The sequence below is a fragment of the Schistocerca serialis genome, chromosome 5 (assembly GCF_023864345.2).
Source record: "Schistocerca serialis cubense isolate TAMUIC-IGC-003099 chromosome 5, iqSchSeri2.2, whole genome shotgun sequence".
NCBI lineage: Eukaryota > Metazoa > Arthropoda > Insecta > Orthoptera > Acrididae > Schistocerca > Schistocerca serialis.
Genome location: NC_064642.1, coordinates 716,545,288 through 716,561,223, shown reverse-complemented (window position 1 = coordinate 716,561,223; position 15,936 = coordinate 716,545,288). Strand labels below are relative to the sequence as shown.

Genomic DNA, 15,936 nt, shown 5'->3' with positions numbered 1-15,936 from the left:
TTAGCCTCCATGTTTCGCATCCGTAGGTTGCAACTGGCCCGATCATGACCTTATATAGATGCACCTTCACCTGCCTATTTAATAACCTAGGGGCCAACAATTTATCAAACGTGTGGATGCATCTATTACCACTTAGGATGCGTAGTTTTATTTCAGTTCACACGAAATTTGTGCTGTTAGTATTAGAACCCAAATAGTCAAAGTTCTGCACATGTTCAAAACTGATACCGTTTGCTGATAATCTATCCAAGTTGTTTCATGTATAGAAAGGCCTCTAGGTCCTGTGGCTTCTTTCAGCTCACATATTGTCCTCTCTACTGATACCCTTCTGCTACTAATAATTGCTACATCATCGGCATATGCGTATATCCGAGTCGACTTTGTGCCTATGTAACCAGATATCGGAAGCTTCCGCATGGCTGCTTCGAGAGTCAAATTGAAAAGCATTGTAGAGAGTGCGTCGCCTTGTCTGTCTTCTTTACTAATGCTAAACCAGTTGCCCAGTTCTCCATCCACTCGCACTGCAGCCTTGGAACCAGCCAATGTTGCTTCAATAAGTGAGACATACTTCGATGGTATACCAAGCGGCACCAAATCATTTACCATTTGTGTTCTATCTAGACTATCAAATGTCTGCTTGAAGTCTACGTAGAGGTTATGATGTTCCATGTTATACTCATATGCCTTTTCATGTACCTCCACACAAATATCTGGTCTGTTGTTGATCTATTAGGCCGTAATACACACTGATGCTTACCCAGAATCTCTTCTCCATATGGTGCTAACCTGTTGTAGATAACACTAGAGAAAATCTTATAGCCGGCCGGTGTGGCCGAGCTGTTCTAGACGCTACAGTCTGGAACCGAGCGACCGCTACGGTCGCAGGTTCGAATCCTGCCTCGGGCATGGATGTGTGTGATGTCCTTAGGTTAATTAGGTTTAAGTAGTTCTAACAAGGGAATCTCCCCATCGCACCCCCCTCAGATTTAGTTATAAGTTGGCACAGTGGATAGGCCTTGAAAAACTGAACACACATCAATCGAGAAAAAAGGAAGAAGTTGTGTGGAACTATGAAAAAAATAAGCAAAATATACAAACTGAGTAGCCCATGAGCATGGTAGGCAACATCAAGGAGCCTGTGAGCTCAGGAGCGCCGTGGTCCCGTGGTTAGCGTGAGCGGCTGCGAACTGAGAGGTCCTTGGCTCAGGTCTTCCCTCGAGTGAAAAGTTTACTTTCGTTTTTTTATTTATGATCTGTCCGTTCGTTTACTGACGTCTCTGTTCACTGTAATAAGTTTAGTGTCTGTGTTTTGCGACCGCACCGCAAAACCATGCTATTAGTAGACGAAAGGACGTTCCTCTCCAATGCGAACCGAAAACATTTGATCGCAAGGCCATAGGTCAACCGATTCCTCCACAGGAATACACGTCTGATATATTCTATACGACACTGGTGACGGCATTGCGTCACATGATAGGAATATGTTGTCGACCCAACTAACTTGTACACTTGGCGAATGGGTAAAAAGATTCTTCTACCTTGCCCGATACTACGGCGCAGTTACCTCGCATCGGACGACAGACGGACAGATAATAATTGTCTGAAAACAAAAAGTTAAAATTTTCGCTTGAAGGAAGACTCGAACCAAGGACCTCTCATTCCGCAGCCGCTCACGCTAACCACGGGACCACGGCGCTCCTAAGCTCATGGCATCCTTGATGTTGCCTATGTTGCTCATGGACTACTCAGTTTGTATATTTTGCTTATTTTTTTCATAGTTCCACACAACTTCTTCCTGTTTTGACGATTGATCTGTGTTCAGTTTTTCAAGGCCTATCCACTGTGCCAACTTATAACTAAATCTGAGGGGGGTGCGATGGGGAGGTTCCCTTGTAAGTTCTAGGGGACTGATGAACTTAGAAGTTAAGTCCCTTAGTGCTCAGAGCCATTTGAACCATTTGAAGGTCCTATAGGTTACATTCAGCAGGGTAATTCCTAGGTAATTTGAATAGCACGTTGTCGATCCGCTTATGAAGAAGCGTTCCCCCATTTTTTAGCAGTTCTGCAGTTATTTCATCAGATCCTGGTGCTTTGTAAGTTTTTAAACAATGCACTACCTTCCGTACTTCCTCTAATGTTGGTTCCTCTATTTCTCCATCTACGGTATAATAGAGTGGCTGCTCATTCCTGGTAGGTTTGCCCTCCAAAATTCCCTTGAAATATTCTCTCCATCTATCCAGAACATCTTGTTTACCGGTCAGTAAATTTCCCTCTTTGTCCTTACAAGCTGTTATTTTTGGTCTATGTTCCCGATTTCCTTTTTTAATTTTCTTGTAGAATTTTCTGCTTTCATTCCTTTGGTAGTGCTCTTCCATGTCCTCTCTCTTTCTCTTCGTGACTTCCCTTTTTTTCCTCCTGCATACCCTATTCTCTTTTCATTATGTAATGCCTGGTTTGATCTAGTATTTCGCTGCAAGCATTTCAGCCTTGCTTCCTTTTTCTGTTCCACTGTCTGTCTACATTCATTATCCTACCAGTCTTCATTCCTAAGTCTCCTTTCTTCCCCCAGTATTTCATGTGTTGTTGTCCTAATGGCATCTTTAATAAAGTTCCATTCTTTGTCTATACCATCTCCACCATATTTTGTTTGTAGGTCCTGTCTCAATTCGTTCTGGTACTCCTGAGCAGTAGACCTATCTTTCAGCTGTTCTATATTCCATTTGTTTACTCTGATACTACTTCCTCTGGCAGCCATGGCAAGTTTGTCTCATTTTGGCTCCTACTACGTAATGGTCAGAATCAGAATTATCTCCTCAGAAAGTGCGCATATTTTCCGTATAGGATGCCCACCTCTTTGATATCAATACATGGTCTTTTGGTTTGCTTCATTTGTTCCTGATATTTTCCATGTCCCTTTGTAGGTATTTTTCCTTGGCGACTTTCTGCATTCGACTTGTTTGCAGAAGCAAACTGGGCAACCCTCTTACCATTATTATTAGTTTCATCATGCAGACTTGCCTCACCAAACACACTTCTGAATGCCTCTTCCTTTCCCAGTTAAACATTATAGTCGCCAAGAACTATTTTGGAATCATATCTGGGTATTCTGTCACACACCTCCTGTAGTTGATCATAGATGTCCACAGTATCTTCATCTGATTCTTCCGTTGGTGCATATACGTTCACAAAGATCACATTGTGAAATTTGCCTTTATACGCAGAGTACATATTCTTTCATTATATGGGGTGAAAGCAATAACTGATCGACACATATCCTTGGAAACTATAAACCCAACTCCATACTCCCCTTGTTTTTCGTCTTTTCCTGAATAGTAAAAGGTACATGGAGAATTTCTTCTTATAAATCTCTTCCCTTCCACATGATTTCCTGCAACTTTATGAGAGTGGCCTATGTTTTTGTCTCGATAGCTCAAATAATCGCCGCAGTTCTCAAAGCTAGTGCAACATACGGGAGTCTCACGTCACAAAGGTCCATCGTATTGTTATTGTGCTACTGAAAAACCTAGAAAGGCCACTGGAAAGATGCAGAATGATTGCTGGCTAGGAGAGCCCGCATGTTGCTTTGACTAAGATGCAGAAGTTTCCTGGGAAGTTCTTACACATCCTCCATACAGTCCCGTTCTTTCCCCACGCGATTTCCATATCTTTGGAGGACTGAATAAAGACATTCGGACAAAGAGGCGCATGCCCGCGTACAATCATGGTTACGCAAGTAACCGCAAACATTTGTCCATGAAGATCCTGACCGTCTTGTCTCACAGTGGGATAAATGTATTAACAGTCATGGCGAAAACTTTTGAAATAATAAACAGTTTACTTACTTTTTACCATCTGTTTTGACTGACCTTTACATTATGTCCACCCGTAGATGACAGTCGGCTGTTCTCTACACATGGTGATCTTGAATCTATTTTCATGATTGGTGACAGCCATTTACAAAAATTCAAATGGCTCTGAGCACTATGGGACTTTACATCTATGGTCATCAGTCCCCTAGAACTTAGAACTACTTAAACCTAACTAACTTAAGGACAACACGCAACACCCAGTCATCACGAGGCAGAGAAAATCCCTGACCCCGCCGGGAATCGAACCCGGGAACCCGGGCGCGGGAAGCGAGAGCGCTACCGCACGACCACGAGCTGCGGACAGCCATTTGCAGGCTAACCTGCTGGTTATAATGGGAACGGCGTAACAATTTCCACTGAGAAATCTCCGATAGTTCATTTCAGCCGCAGAAAGATACGATGGTTCACTTAACGCATTTTGTTTGAATTCCTCTTTCCCGCTGGTGCCCAGAGAGAATATTTTAGGGGTGATATCTGACAAGCGCTTAGCTTGGTCTGATCACATTTATCACACTACCAAGAAAATCAAGAACTGCATTAATGAAATGGTATCCGTAGGTGGAACTTGGTGGGATGCGGACGTTCACATTTTGATAATGTACACTGACCATATGCGAGCACTGGCACGTTATACGTAGACGTTTCATACATCCCAATACTTCCCAACGTGTATTACAGAAACTAGACTCTGCACAATTTCGATACCTGCGGGTGTGTCTCGGGGCAATGCAGTTGTCTCCGGCTATCGTATTAGTTGTTACTTTTTCACTGTGGAAGTGATAGCGATACCGGAGGCTTTCAAATTTTCCCACCATTTGTGCTTCCAGAACCTACATACAGTATCGCACACGAAGACTGTATTGCAATCAATTCAAAACCAGAAGCGGGACAGCAAATCATCCTACATTTTCTGGAAATCGTACGAGAATCACAACACAACAAAAGAGGCGGTATAGGAGTCTGTTTTCTGAGAGCTCCAACTCATTTAGATCTGGTTTACAATAACAAGGAGGGTAGGAGACCAATGTCTTTTGGCCTGTAATGATCATCCCTCTTATATCAATGTGTGGTGTCCGTTCTTTCGGACATATTCGAAAGAACAGACACCACGCAGAATCCGCAGCTGATATATGTCATAAGCAAATTGAAGGTGGAGAGGGGAAGAAACGAAAGGAAAGGGGAGGGATCACTGCTGTCACTGTATAGGGACATCACACTGTATCGGCGGAGAAGAGTCCAAATGTGCACCGAACTGGGATTCGAACCCGGGATCTTCTGCTTACTAGGAGGCCTATCGAGTTATATGAATGTGCGGTGTTTGTTCTTTCTGAAAGAAGAGAAACAAAGCCACAGACAGGCACTGTCATTGTCGCTGCAGAAATCCACACTGCATACGTAGGTAAGCTCCACGCACGTAGCAAAACCCTGGTGAAATAGTTCATATGGTTTATCAAAAGCTCAACGGAATTTCGTACGTTTTTCTGACCACAACTCGTGCCTCGAAAGTTATTAAGGATATATGCAGCTTTTACAAAGATTCTTGTATTCGTAAATTCTTCCGTATGTTCGGCCCAAATAATAGATGGTGTTTTCATATCTTCACCCATCTTGTAGCTCTGGAATCGATGCACAGTCATAATATTGTTGTTAAAGACTGTCAGTAGGATCGAACTGATGCCCTTTGCAGGAAATGTATTCGCAATTGGGAATATGAACCATCATCGGCTGTATATTGGAATGACGACAATGAAAGTTTGTACCGCACCGGGCAACACTGCATTATACTTCTTAATAACTTAAGCACTGCTATTTCGCACGACGCCCTTTGATCCAGAACATTTCTGTGAACATTATTCCGACATTAATTTCCTGTTTAACCTGGAGTTCGTATATTACTGAATTATTTCAACGAACCATGCATCTACGCCTTCATTTATACTGCGCAAATGATCTTATGGCGTGTGGCGAAGGGTGTTACTGGTATCACTAAATATCCCCCCCTTCCCCCTATTCGGGAGAGGAAGTAATAGGTTGCGCGACTCTTCCCGGAACACATCTTCTCGGAATTTCAATACTGTAGTAAACCTTTCCGCGATGCACAGCACATTTTTGTAGCGTGCCTGTGGACTTGGCCGATCATGCCTGTAATGCTTACGAGCCAGCTAAATGATCGTGTGATGAAACGCACAGCTTTTCGCTGGATCTTGACCATCTTTAAAAAAAATAAAAAAAAAGACTTTGGTAAGGACCCAGAAAGATGAGAATTGCTCGAAAATCGGCTGAACAAGTGTTTGGTAAGCCACTTATTTTGCGGATGAATTACATTTCCATAAAATTCTCATAGTGGGAATTGCTTTTCTTACAATTAGTTATATGTTTTCATTAGAATCTACGTCGTTCCGGACAGTCATTCATAGGTATTTCACGGGTTTTACTGTTTCCAATGATCCGTCACCCAGAGCGTAATAGTAGAGCAGTAGATTTCTTCGTCTGTTAATGCGCAGCACGATGCATTTAATTACATTCAGTGTAATCTGGCGGTACCTATACCAATCAACGACCCTCTGCAGGTCTCGCTACAGTCTGCAAAAGCCTTCTGGTGTTGCTACCCTCTTTCAACAAACTGCGCAATTTGCGAACAGGCTCATGGAGCTTCCGACGTCGTCCACTAGATAATTTAAACAGGGTGGTCAACATAAAATGGGCCCGGAAAATATCTCATCCACTTCAAGACAGGCAAACCAATTTACATGAGCCATAGCGGAGCGTAGAATTCGGATTGCCTAGCTTAAGGGGCATGAAATACGCGCTGTTATGCAAATTTGTTACATACATATTCATACAGGCATCAATGGAAAATGCAAACCTGTAAAGTTTGTCGGCCGACGGATGAATGTTCTACAGCGCAGTTACACCGTGCAGGTGGCAAGGATAGTAAATAGGGAACATGTCGCTACCAGGGCAGAAGGTCTTTGCGAATTTCATTCCGTGTTGGACAGTAACTATGCCTCGCAGACAGACGCGGTAACAATACACGCAGATGTCAGCATATGAGAGAGAACGTGTAGTTGGAGTAATCGGAGAATCGTTCGACATTTGAATAGGAGCGATGCCACTATTGGACCATGTTGACGGACTGAGTGAACCATGGCCTAACACAAGATCAATAAGGAAATGGTCGATCTAGAGAGACGACAGAACTAGAAGACCGGATAATCGTCAGAGAGGCACTCAGAGCACCAGAGTCATCATTATCAGCAATCCAACGCGCAACTGGTTCTAAAATGGTTCAAATGGCTCTGAGCACTATGGGACTCAACTTCTGAGGTCATTAGTCCCCTAGAACTTAGAACTAGTTAAACCTAACTAACATAAGGACATCACACAAACCCATGCCCGGGGCAGGATTCGAACCTGCGACCGTAGCGGTCTCGCGGTTCCAGACTGCAGCGCCCAGAACCCCGCAACTGGTGCTTCAGTAACCACAAGGACCATTAATAGGTGCTTCACAAAAATGAGGCTGGGCTGACGGCGCCCCCTACACCGACTACCACTGATCTCTGTGCACAAACAGAACGGAAAGTGAGAAAACTTGGATTTCATGTTCGAGCGGCTGCTTAGAAGCCACACATCACGCCGGTAAATGCAAAACGACGCCTCGCCTGGTGTAAGGAGCGTAAACATTGGACGATTGAACACTGGAAAATCGTTGTGTGTCGTGACGAATCACGGTACACAATGTGGCGATCCGATGGCAGGGTATGGGTATGGCGAATGCCCGGTGAACGACATCTGCCAGCGTGTGTAGTGCCAACAGTGAAATTCGGAGGCGGTGGTGGTACGGTGTGGTCGTGTTTTTCATGAAGGAAGCTTGCCCCCTTTGTTGTTTTGCATGGCACTGTCATAGCACTGGCCTACGTTGATGTTTTAAGGATTTTCTTGCTTCCCACTGTTGAAGAGCAATTCGGGGATGGCGATTGCATCTTTCAACACGATCGAGCACCTGCTCATAATGCACGGCGTGTGGCGGAGAGATTACACGACAATAACATCACTGTAATGGAATGGCTACCACAAAGTCCTAACCTGACTCCTATAGAACACCTTTGGGATGTTTTGGAATGCTGACTTCGTGCCAGGCCTCACCGACCGACATCGATACCTTTCCTGAATGCAGCACTCTGTGAAGAATAGGCCGCCATTCCCCAAGACAGGTGTCCGGATACTTTTGATCACATAGTGCATGAATGACTAAAGCACTGTAATCGATAATGGCGTCAAAGCCGAACTCTAGATTGTACACAGGAAACATACAGAAATATATAGTCAAATGGAGGCGTAATACTCCAAAAAATGTATCAAGTGAGTTCGTGAAGTGAAGGAACGTGGTATTTACCCGGGCGTCGATGTCTACAGTTCTCTAGATCTCGTAGACCAGTGATTCCCAACCTCTCGTAGTCCATTACCCCTGAATTCCCCCCCTGCCGTCTGTTGCCCTCCCCCCCCCCCCCCCTCCCGCACATTATCACCAACCGTGGCATCTAGTTAAACTGGAAAATGAAAGACTTTTCTTGCTACACTTCTATTTAAAATGATGAAAGATGAATGATATTTACAGAATGAAATTTCCATTCTGCAGCAGAGTGTGCGCTGATGTGAAACTTCGTGGGAAATTAAAATTGTGTGTCGGACCGAGACTCGAACCCGGGGCCTTTGCCTTTGGCGAGCAAGTGCCTTACCATCTGAGCTACCCAAGTACGACTTACGACCCGCCCTGTCCTAATTACGCCAGTACCTCGTCTCCTACAACTTCACAGAAGCTCTCCTGCAGACCTTGCGGAACTATCACTCTTTTCTTCCAGGAGTGTTAGTTCTAAAACGTCTGCAGGAGAGCTTCTATGAAGTTTGGAAGGTAGGAGCCGAGGTACTGGCGGAATTAGGACTGTGAGTGCGGGTCGTGAGTCGTGCTTGGGTAGCTCAGATGGTAGAGCACTTGCTCGCCAAAGGCAAAGGCCCTGAGCTCAAGTCTCGGTACGACAAACAGTTGTAATTTGCCAGGAAGTTTCATGAATGATATTTAGTTTGTGTATGTGAGAGGGGGGCGTGGGTGGGTGTTTGAATGAATGAGGAAGGAATTCGTGATGCATCGCAAGTGCTACCCACAACTCTTTCTCTGATAAGAAAAGCCGGCCGTGGTGGCCAAGCGGTTAAAGGCGCTACAGTCTGGAACCCCGTGGCCACTACGGTCGCAGGTTCGAATCCTGCCTCGGGCATGGATGTGTGTGATGTCCTTAGGTTAGTTAGGTTTAAGTAGTTCTAAGTTCTAGGGGACTGATGACCTTAGAAGTTAAGTCCCATAGTACTCAGAGCCATGTGAACCATTTTTTGATAAGGAAACTAACTACCACGCTTCATGAAGACACTTGTTACAGAACACACTTCCCCTGCATTACACCTCTCCACTGGAGCACTTGCTTAATCTGCACACTGCAATCCCGTTTAAAATCAAACAAGTTCACTTGTCTGCACTATACTTACTGTTCGTAGATCACCTGATTGCTGCAGTCCTTACTTCTCAAGTGGTAGAAACTGGAAGATTTAGGCTGTTAATGCTTCGGGGCTGATCACACTAATAATAATAATTACAATGATAAATTCAGGCTGTTGAAGCTTTCTATCTAATCGCTCTAATAATAACAAAAATAATAACACTATGTTCAGCACTGTAGTAGCCATTATGTAGTTACTGCTGTGTCATGGTGTCAATTAATTCATTTATCTGTTTCGAAGCGAGTAATGAAGTTACTTCTGTACTGCTGCTGTTACTGTCTACAACTCGGAGAAGCCACTTTCTTCATATATTCAGCATTTATTACGTATATGTCTTACATTTATCGTCAACGATGTACGGGACAAAGCACAACGTATGTCTGTAGTGGGTGAACTATGTAAGAAACCTGAAACCTCACCGCATTAATGCTGCTAACTGAGAAAAAATAATTATTGCTAAGTTACATAATCAGTATTAGAGTCTTACAAAATCGTGATAATACAAGGTGTGCAACTTTGCTTCCGCCGTTAGCCGATAGGTGGCGACAACGGTAAGTAGCGGTCGAAAGAAACAGATCGCAGATTTCAGGTAGTTAGCTTGGACCTCGATCAACATAACCTCATTCAAACATTAGTCGATTTGTGACTGCATCATAAAGTTGTTTTTGATTGAAAATGTCAAAAAAAAAATGGCTCTGGGCAATATGCGACTTAACTACTGGGGTCATCAGTCCCCTAGAACTTAGAACTACTTAAACCTGACTAACCTAAGGACATCACACACATTCATACCCGAGGCAGGATTCGAACCTGCGACCATTGCGGTCTCGCGGTTCCAGACTGTAGCGCCTAGAACCGCACGGCCACTCCGGCCGGCTGAAAATGTCAGTTTACGAGCCTAATTCTCGTCATTTGCGGGAGGTGTTACTGTTTTGTTGCAATACGAAGAAAGCAGGAGCTGAGTCTCATCGAATGCTCTCAAGTACGTATGGTAAGGACGCTATTAGTAAAAGAACGTGTCGTGAGTGATTTCACGCTTCAAGAACGGTGATTTTAACGTCGTAGACCGGCATAGTGGTGGAAGAGAGAATGTTTTCGAAGATGCAGAATTGGAGACACTGCTGAGTGCAGACTCGCGTCAAACTCAAGAAGAATTGGCACGATTAGAGGGAGTGACGCAGCAAGCCCCCCACGTTGCAAAAGAGGTCAAAACGTACTTGGAAACGTTAAAATGGGAAGTCCGTATTCCACAGACATTGCTCCCTGTGACTATCACCTGTTTAGACCTGATTAGACCTTCTGGTGACAAACCGACCCGAACTATTTGAAACAGTTAACGCAGAACAGGGAATCAGCGATCATAAAGCGGTTCAAATGGTTCAAATGGCTCTGAGCACTATGGGACTTAACATCTATGGTCATCAGTCCTCTAGAACTTAGAACTACTTAAACCTAACTAACCTAAGGACAGTACACAACATCCAGTCATCACGAGGCAGAGAAAATCCCTGACCCCGCCGGGAATCGAACCCGGGAACCCGGGCGTGGGAAGCGAGAACGCTACCGCACGACCACGAGCTGCGGACAATAAAGCGGTTACTGCATCGATGATTTCGGCCGTAAATAGAAATATTAAAAAGGAAGGAAGATTTTTCTGTTTAGCAAAAGTGACAAAAAGCAGATTTCAGAGTACCTGACGGCTCAACACACAAGTTATGTCTCAAGTACAGATAGTGTTGAGGATCAGTGGACAAAGTTCAAAACCATCGTACAATATGCTTTAGATGAGTATGTGGCAAGCAAGATCATTAGGGAAGGAAAAGAGCCACCGTGGTACAACAACCGAGTTAGAAAACTGCTGCGGAAGCAAAGGGAACGTCACAGCAAACATAAACATAGCCAAAGCCTTGCAGACAAACAAAAATTACGCGAAGCGAAATGTAGTGTGAGGAGGGTTATGCGAGAGGCGTTCAATAATTCGAAAGTAAAGTTCTATGTACTGACTTGGCAGAAAATCCTACGAAATTTTGGTCTTATGTCAAAGCGGTAGGTGGATCAAAACAAAATGTCCAGACACTCAGTGGCCAAAATGGTGCTGAAACAGAGGATGACAGACTAAAGGCCGAAATACTAAATGTCTTTTTCCAAAGCTGTTTCACAGAGGAAGAATGCACTGTAGTTCCATCCCTAGATTTTCGCACAGATGACAAAATGATAGATGTCGAAACAGATGACAGAGGGATAGAAAAACAATTAAAATCGGTCAAAAGAGGAAAGGCCGCTGGACCTGATGGGATACCAGTTCGATTTTACACAGAGTACGCGGAGGAACTGCCCCCCCCCCCCCCCCCCCCCCTCTTGCAGCGGTGTACCGTAGGTCTCTAGAAGAGCGTAGCGTTCCAAAAGATTGGAAAAGGGCATAGGTCATCCCTGTTTTCAAGAAGGGACGTCGAACAGATGTGCAGAACTATAGACGTATATCTCTAACGTCGATCAGTTGTAGAATTTTGGAACACGTATTACGTTCGAGTATAATGACTTTTCTGGAGACTAGAAATCTACTTTGTAGGAATTAGCATGGGCTCCGAAACAGACGATCGTGTGAAACCCAGCTCGCGCTATTCGTCCACGAGACTCAGAGGGCCATAGACACGGGCTCACAGGTAGATGCCGTGTTTCTTGACATCCGCAAGGCGTTTGATACAGTTCCCCACAGTCGTTTAACGAACAAAGTAAGAGCATGTGGACTATCAGAACACTTGAAGAGTTCCTAGATAACAGAACGCAGCATGTCATTCTCAATGGAGAGAAGTCTTCCGAAGTAAGAGTGATTTCAGGTGTGCCACAGGGGAGTGTCATAGGACCGTTGCTATTCACAACATACATAAATGATCTTTTGGATGACATCGGAAGTTCGCTGAGGCTTTTTGCGGATGATGCTGTGGTGTATTGAGAGGTTGTAACAATGGAAAATTGTACTGAAATGCAGGAGGATCTGCAACTAATTGACGCATGGTGCAGGGAATGGCAACTGAATCTCAATGTAGACAAGTGTAATGTGCTGCGAATACACAGAAAGAAAGATCCCTCATCATTTAGCTACAATATAGCAGGTCAGCAACTGGAAGCAGTTAATTCCATAAATTATCTGGGAGTACGCATTAGGAGTGATTTAAAATAGAATGATCATATAAAGTTGATCGTCGGTAAAGCAGATGCCAGACAGATTCATTGGAAGAATCCTAAGGAAATTCAATCCGAAAGGAAAGGAAGTAGGTTACAGTACGCTTGTTCGCCCATTGCTTGAATGCTGCTGAGCAGTGTGGGATCCGTACCAGATACGGTTGATAGAAGAGATAGAGAAGATCCAACGGAGAGCAGCGCGCTTCGTTACAGGATCATTTAGTAATCGCGTAAGCGTTACGGAGATGATAGATAAACTCCAGTGGAAGACTCTGCAGGAGAGACGCTCAGTAGCTCGGCACGGGCTTTTGTTGAAGTTTCGAGAAGATACCTTCACCGAGGAGTCAATCAGTATATTGGTCCCTCCTACGTATATCTCGCGAAGAGACCATGAGGATAAAATCAGAGAGATTAGAGCCCACACAGAGGCATACCGACAATCCTTCTTTCCACGAACAATACGAGACTGGAATAGAAGGGAGAACCGATAGCGGTACTCAAGGTACCCTCCACCACATACCGTCAGGTGGCTTGCCGAGTATGGATGTAGATGTAGATGGCGCATGGCCTGTCTGACCAACATATCCGATCTGATGAAGAAGTCACAAATTGGATCGATTCGTGAATCGCTTCAGAAGATGAACAATTTTTTGGACGCGGGATTCGCACACTGCCCGAAACATGGGAGGAAGTAGTGGCCAGCGATGGGAAATACTTTGATACATGTATAACCAGTTTGTTTCATTATAGCCTCAAATGTTGGGGAGAAAACGGCGGAAGCAGAGTTGTACACTTTGTAGTAATGGTATTTTAAAGATAATTTAATTTCGTGACTGAAACAGAATCGAATCGTTTAGTTTTTACCCCTCAGAAAATTTCATTTCAGCCCTCAGGGGGTAATTAACCCCAGGTTGGGAACCAGTTTCGCAGACGAACGCAGCGAGCTCAGGTTCGCTATACCTTTGTTTGCGAAACTTGGGCGGGGGAGAGAGGTGGGAAGGGGGTTCTATCACAGGCTGCATACCCTACACACGCCAATGGATCCAGCTACGGCACGTTACTTGGTGTGAGTGAGGTGGGGGGATGGGAGGGGTGGCGAGAGAGACGCACCTCGTGGTGGCCGTTGAGCGCGGCGTCGTGCAGCGGCGTGTCCTCGTGCAGGCCGCGCGCGTTGACGCAGGCGCCCGCCGCCAGCAGCGCCGCCGCCACGTCGCGGTGCCCGTGGTTGGCCGCCTCGTGCAGCGGCGTCCACCCTGCACACACCACCACACCACACCTCAGTCTCACCCTGCACCGGTCTCTCTCACCAGGGCAGCCAACAGAAAAACAACACGCTATCCACTTAGTACTCGACTAAATGAACACCAGACCCAGCCATTGCAGAAATTAAACTGGTCACGTGACAGAAAAACACTATCAGAATGAGATTTTCACTCTGCAGCGGAGTGTGCGCTGATATGAAACTTCCTGGCAGATTAAAACTGTGTGCCCGACCGAGACTCGAACTCGGGACCTTTGCCTTTCGAGGGCAAGTGCTCTACCAACTTTTTTTTTTTTTTTTTTTTTTTTTTTTTTTTTGTGTTTTTTTCCAATGTCCTAATGATTATTTTTGACGAATTTCGCATGCTGCATAGTAGTCGATAATATTCTGTACGATGAAATTGAAAAAAAAAAAGAAAGTGCAAAAGCATGGTTTGAACCCGTACCATCAGCATGATAGCCGTGAACTTTTTTTTTTCTTTTATTTTTTTTTCCCCTTTTTTTTGTTTTTTTAGATTACGCTACCCCCTTTTTTTGCCTTATCCATTTTTTTTGTTTTTTCTTTTTTTTCTTTTTGTCTTTTTTTTATTTTTTTTTGCTTTTTTTAAATTTTTTTTTTTTGTTAGACGCTACCCCCTTTTTGGACCACTTTTTTCCCTTAAAAAGCCCATTAGGAAAATGGAACTAAAAAAATAAATAAATAAAAAAATAAGAAAATAAAAAAGAAACCTAAGTGCCACCGCCACTTGTCATCCTATAACAAAAAAAACTGATCCACTTCAGGCGTTGGCTCCTAAGTAAGCCCACCCCAGAGAGCTGCCTATAGACCAGGGGAAGTATGGGAATCAAGGTTAGGGCTATTCGTTGCCACTTTTTCTTATTTTTTTATATGATTACATTTAGGGAGCGTGTACAAATGAGAATTCTAGTAACTAAGTGTTACAAGTAAGTGTTACAACAACAAAGGTGGCATAAAAGAGTAATCAAAAAAAATAAAAATATAAACCACTGATGTAATTCTAACTAAAAGGTTCTTCAATAATGTAACTGATTCCACTTGGAGCCTTGCCATCGTTATCTGAAATCTCCAATAGCGCCTTTGAAGGGCATCTGCAACGGAGGCACTCTGCTTCGCTAGTGCCTCAAGGAAAACAGTAGCCTTGCAGCAGCTTGTCTCTTCCTTTGGTCATGGCTGACAAGGCAGAACGTTGAGCCGTTAGTGTGATGCGGCACAGCACATTAACCACAGCCTGGCACTCCCCAGCTGAGTGGGGGGTTAACGAAAACGCTGCGTAAATAATTTGCGAAGAGCGTACGGTATTTCGGTGTGCGTTCGAGGGCATTGTGAGCATTTTGTAGGAACCACCAGTAATCAATCTGCTCTTTCTCTCCGTCGCTAAAGATGTAGGCGACGGTAAGTCCCTTGAACCATGTAAGCGCATGATATTTTGCAGCCGGAAAGTAAGTTTCATCGGGACAGAGTAGGGTCTGCGGGTCAATCATATCAGGTGTAACCCGGAGGTAACAAGCCAGTATCTTCTGTGTTAGTCGCCAAACTCCGGACGATGATGCGCAAGTAAAACGATGTTCATCAGTATCCAAAAGGTGACAATCTGGGCAATAAGGGGAGTCTGCCAGTCCGATAGTGTGAAGTCGCTGGCGTGTGGCATATTTTTTGTTGGCGATCTGATACCACTTCGAACGCACCGTGGATGACAGAAAGTGGTGGTGTATCGTTTTCCACACTCTTGGCCAGTGAACCGTAGGGTACTTGTTTTCCACCACGTTATGGTGAACAGCCCGCAGAAGGTTGGTATAAAAATCTTTCGCCTTCGGTGGACGTGTGGCGGAGAGGTTCAAGCTGACATAGCTGTAATCAAGAATGAAGGTCGACACATGGGAGAGCTGTGGTGCGACGTGCGCAACCGACACCGGCGGGACATTAGAGGCTGGCATCAGAACCTGTAGTAAACGACCCGTGAGAGAGGTATATTGACTTTTCCATCGTTTCCTCATGTTGCTCATGTAAAGGGCAGCTGCTCTCGCCCTGACGTTGACCAATCCCAGCCCTCCT

The 15,936-nt window shown here is 44.5% G+C and overlaps 1 protein-coding gene across 1 annotated transcript in view; it reads right to left on the bottom strand.

Moving 5' to 3' along the window:
• Nucleotides 1-15,936, bottom strand: part of LOC126482192 (ankyrin repeat domain-containing protein 11-like) — a 164,099-nt gene that overhangs the window by 113,793 nt on the left and 34,370 nt on the right. The window contains exon 2 of the mRNA XM_050106171.1: nt 13,713-13,855. Within this exon, the coding sequence (XP_049962128.1) occupies nt 13,713-13,855 (143 nt within the window). The remainder of the gene's footprint in view (nt 1-13,712; nt 13,856-15,936) is intronic.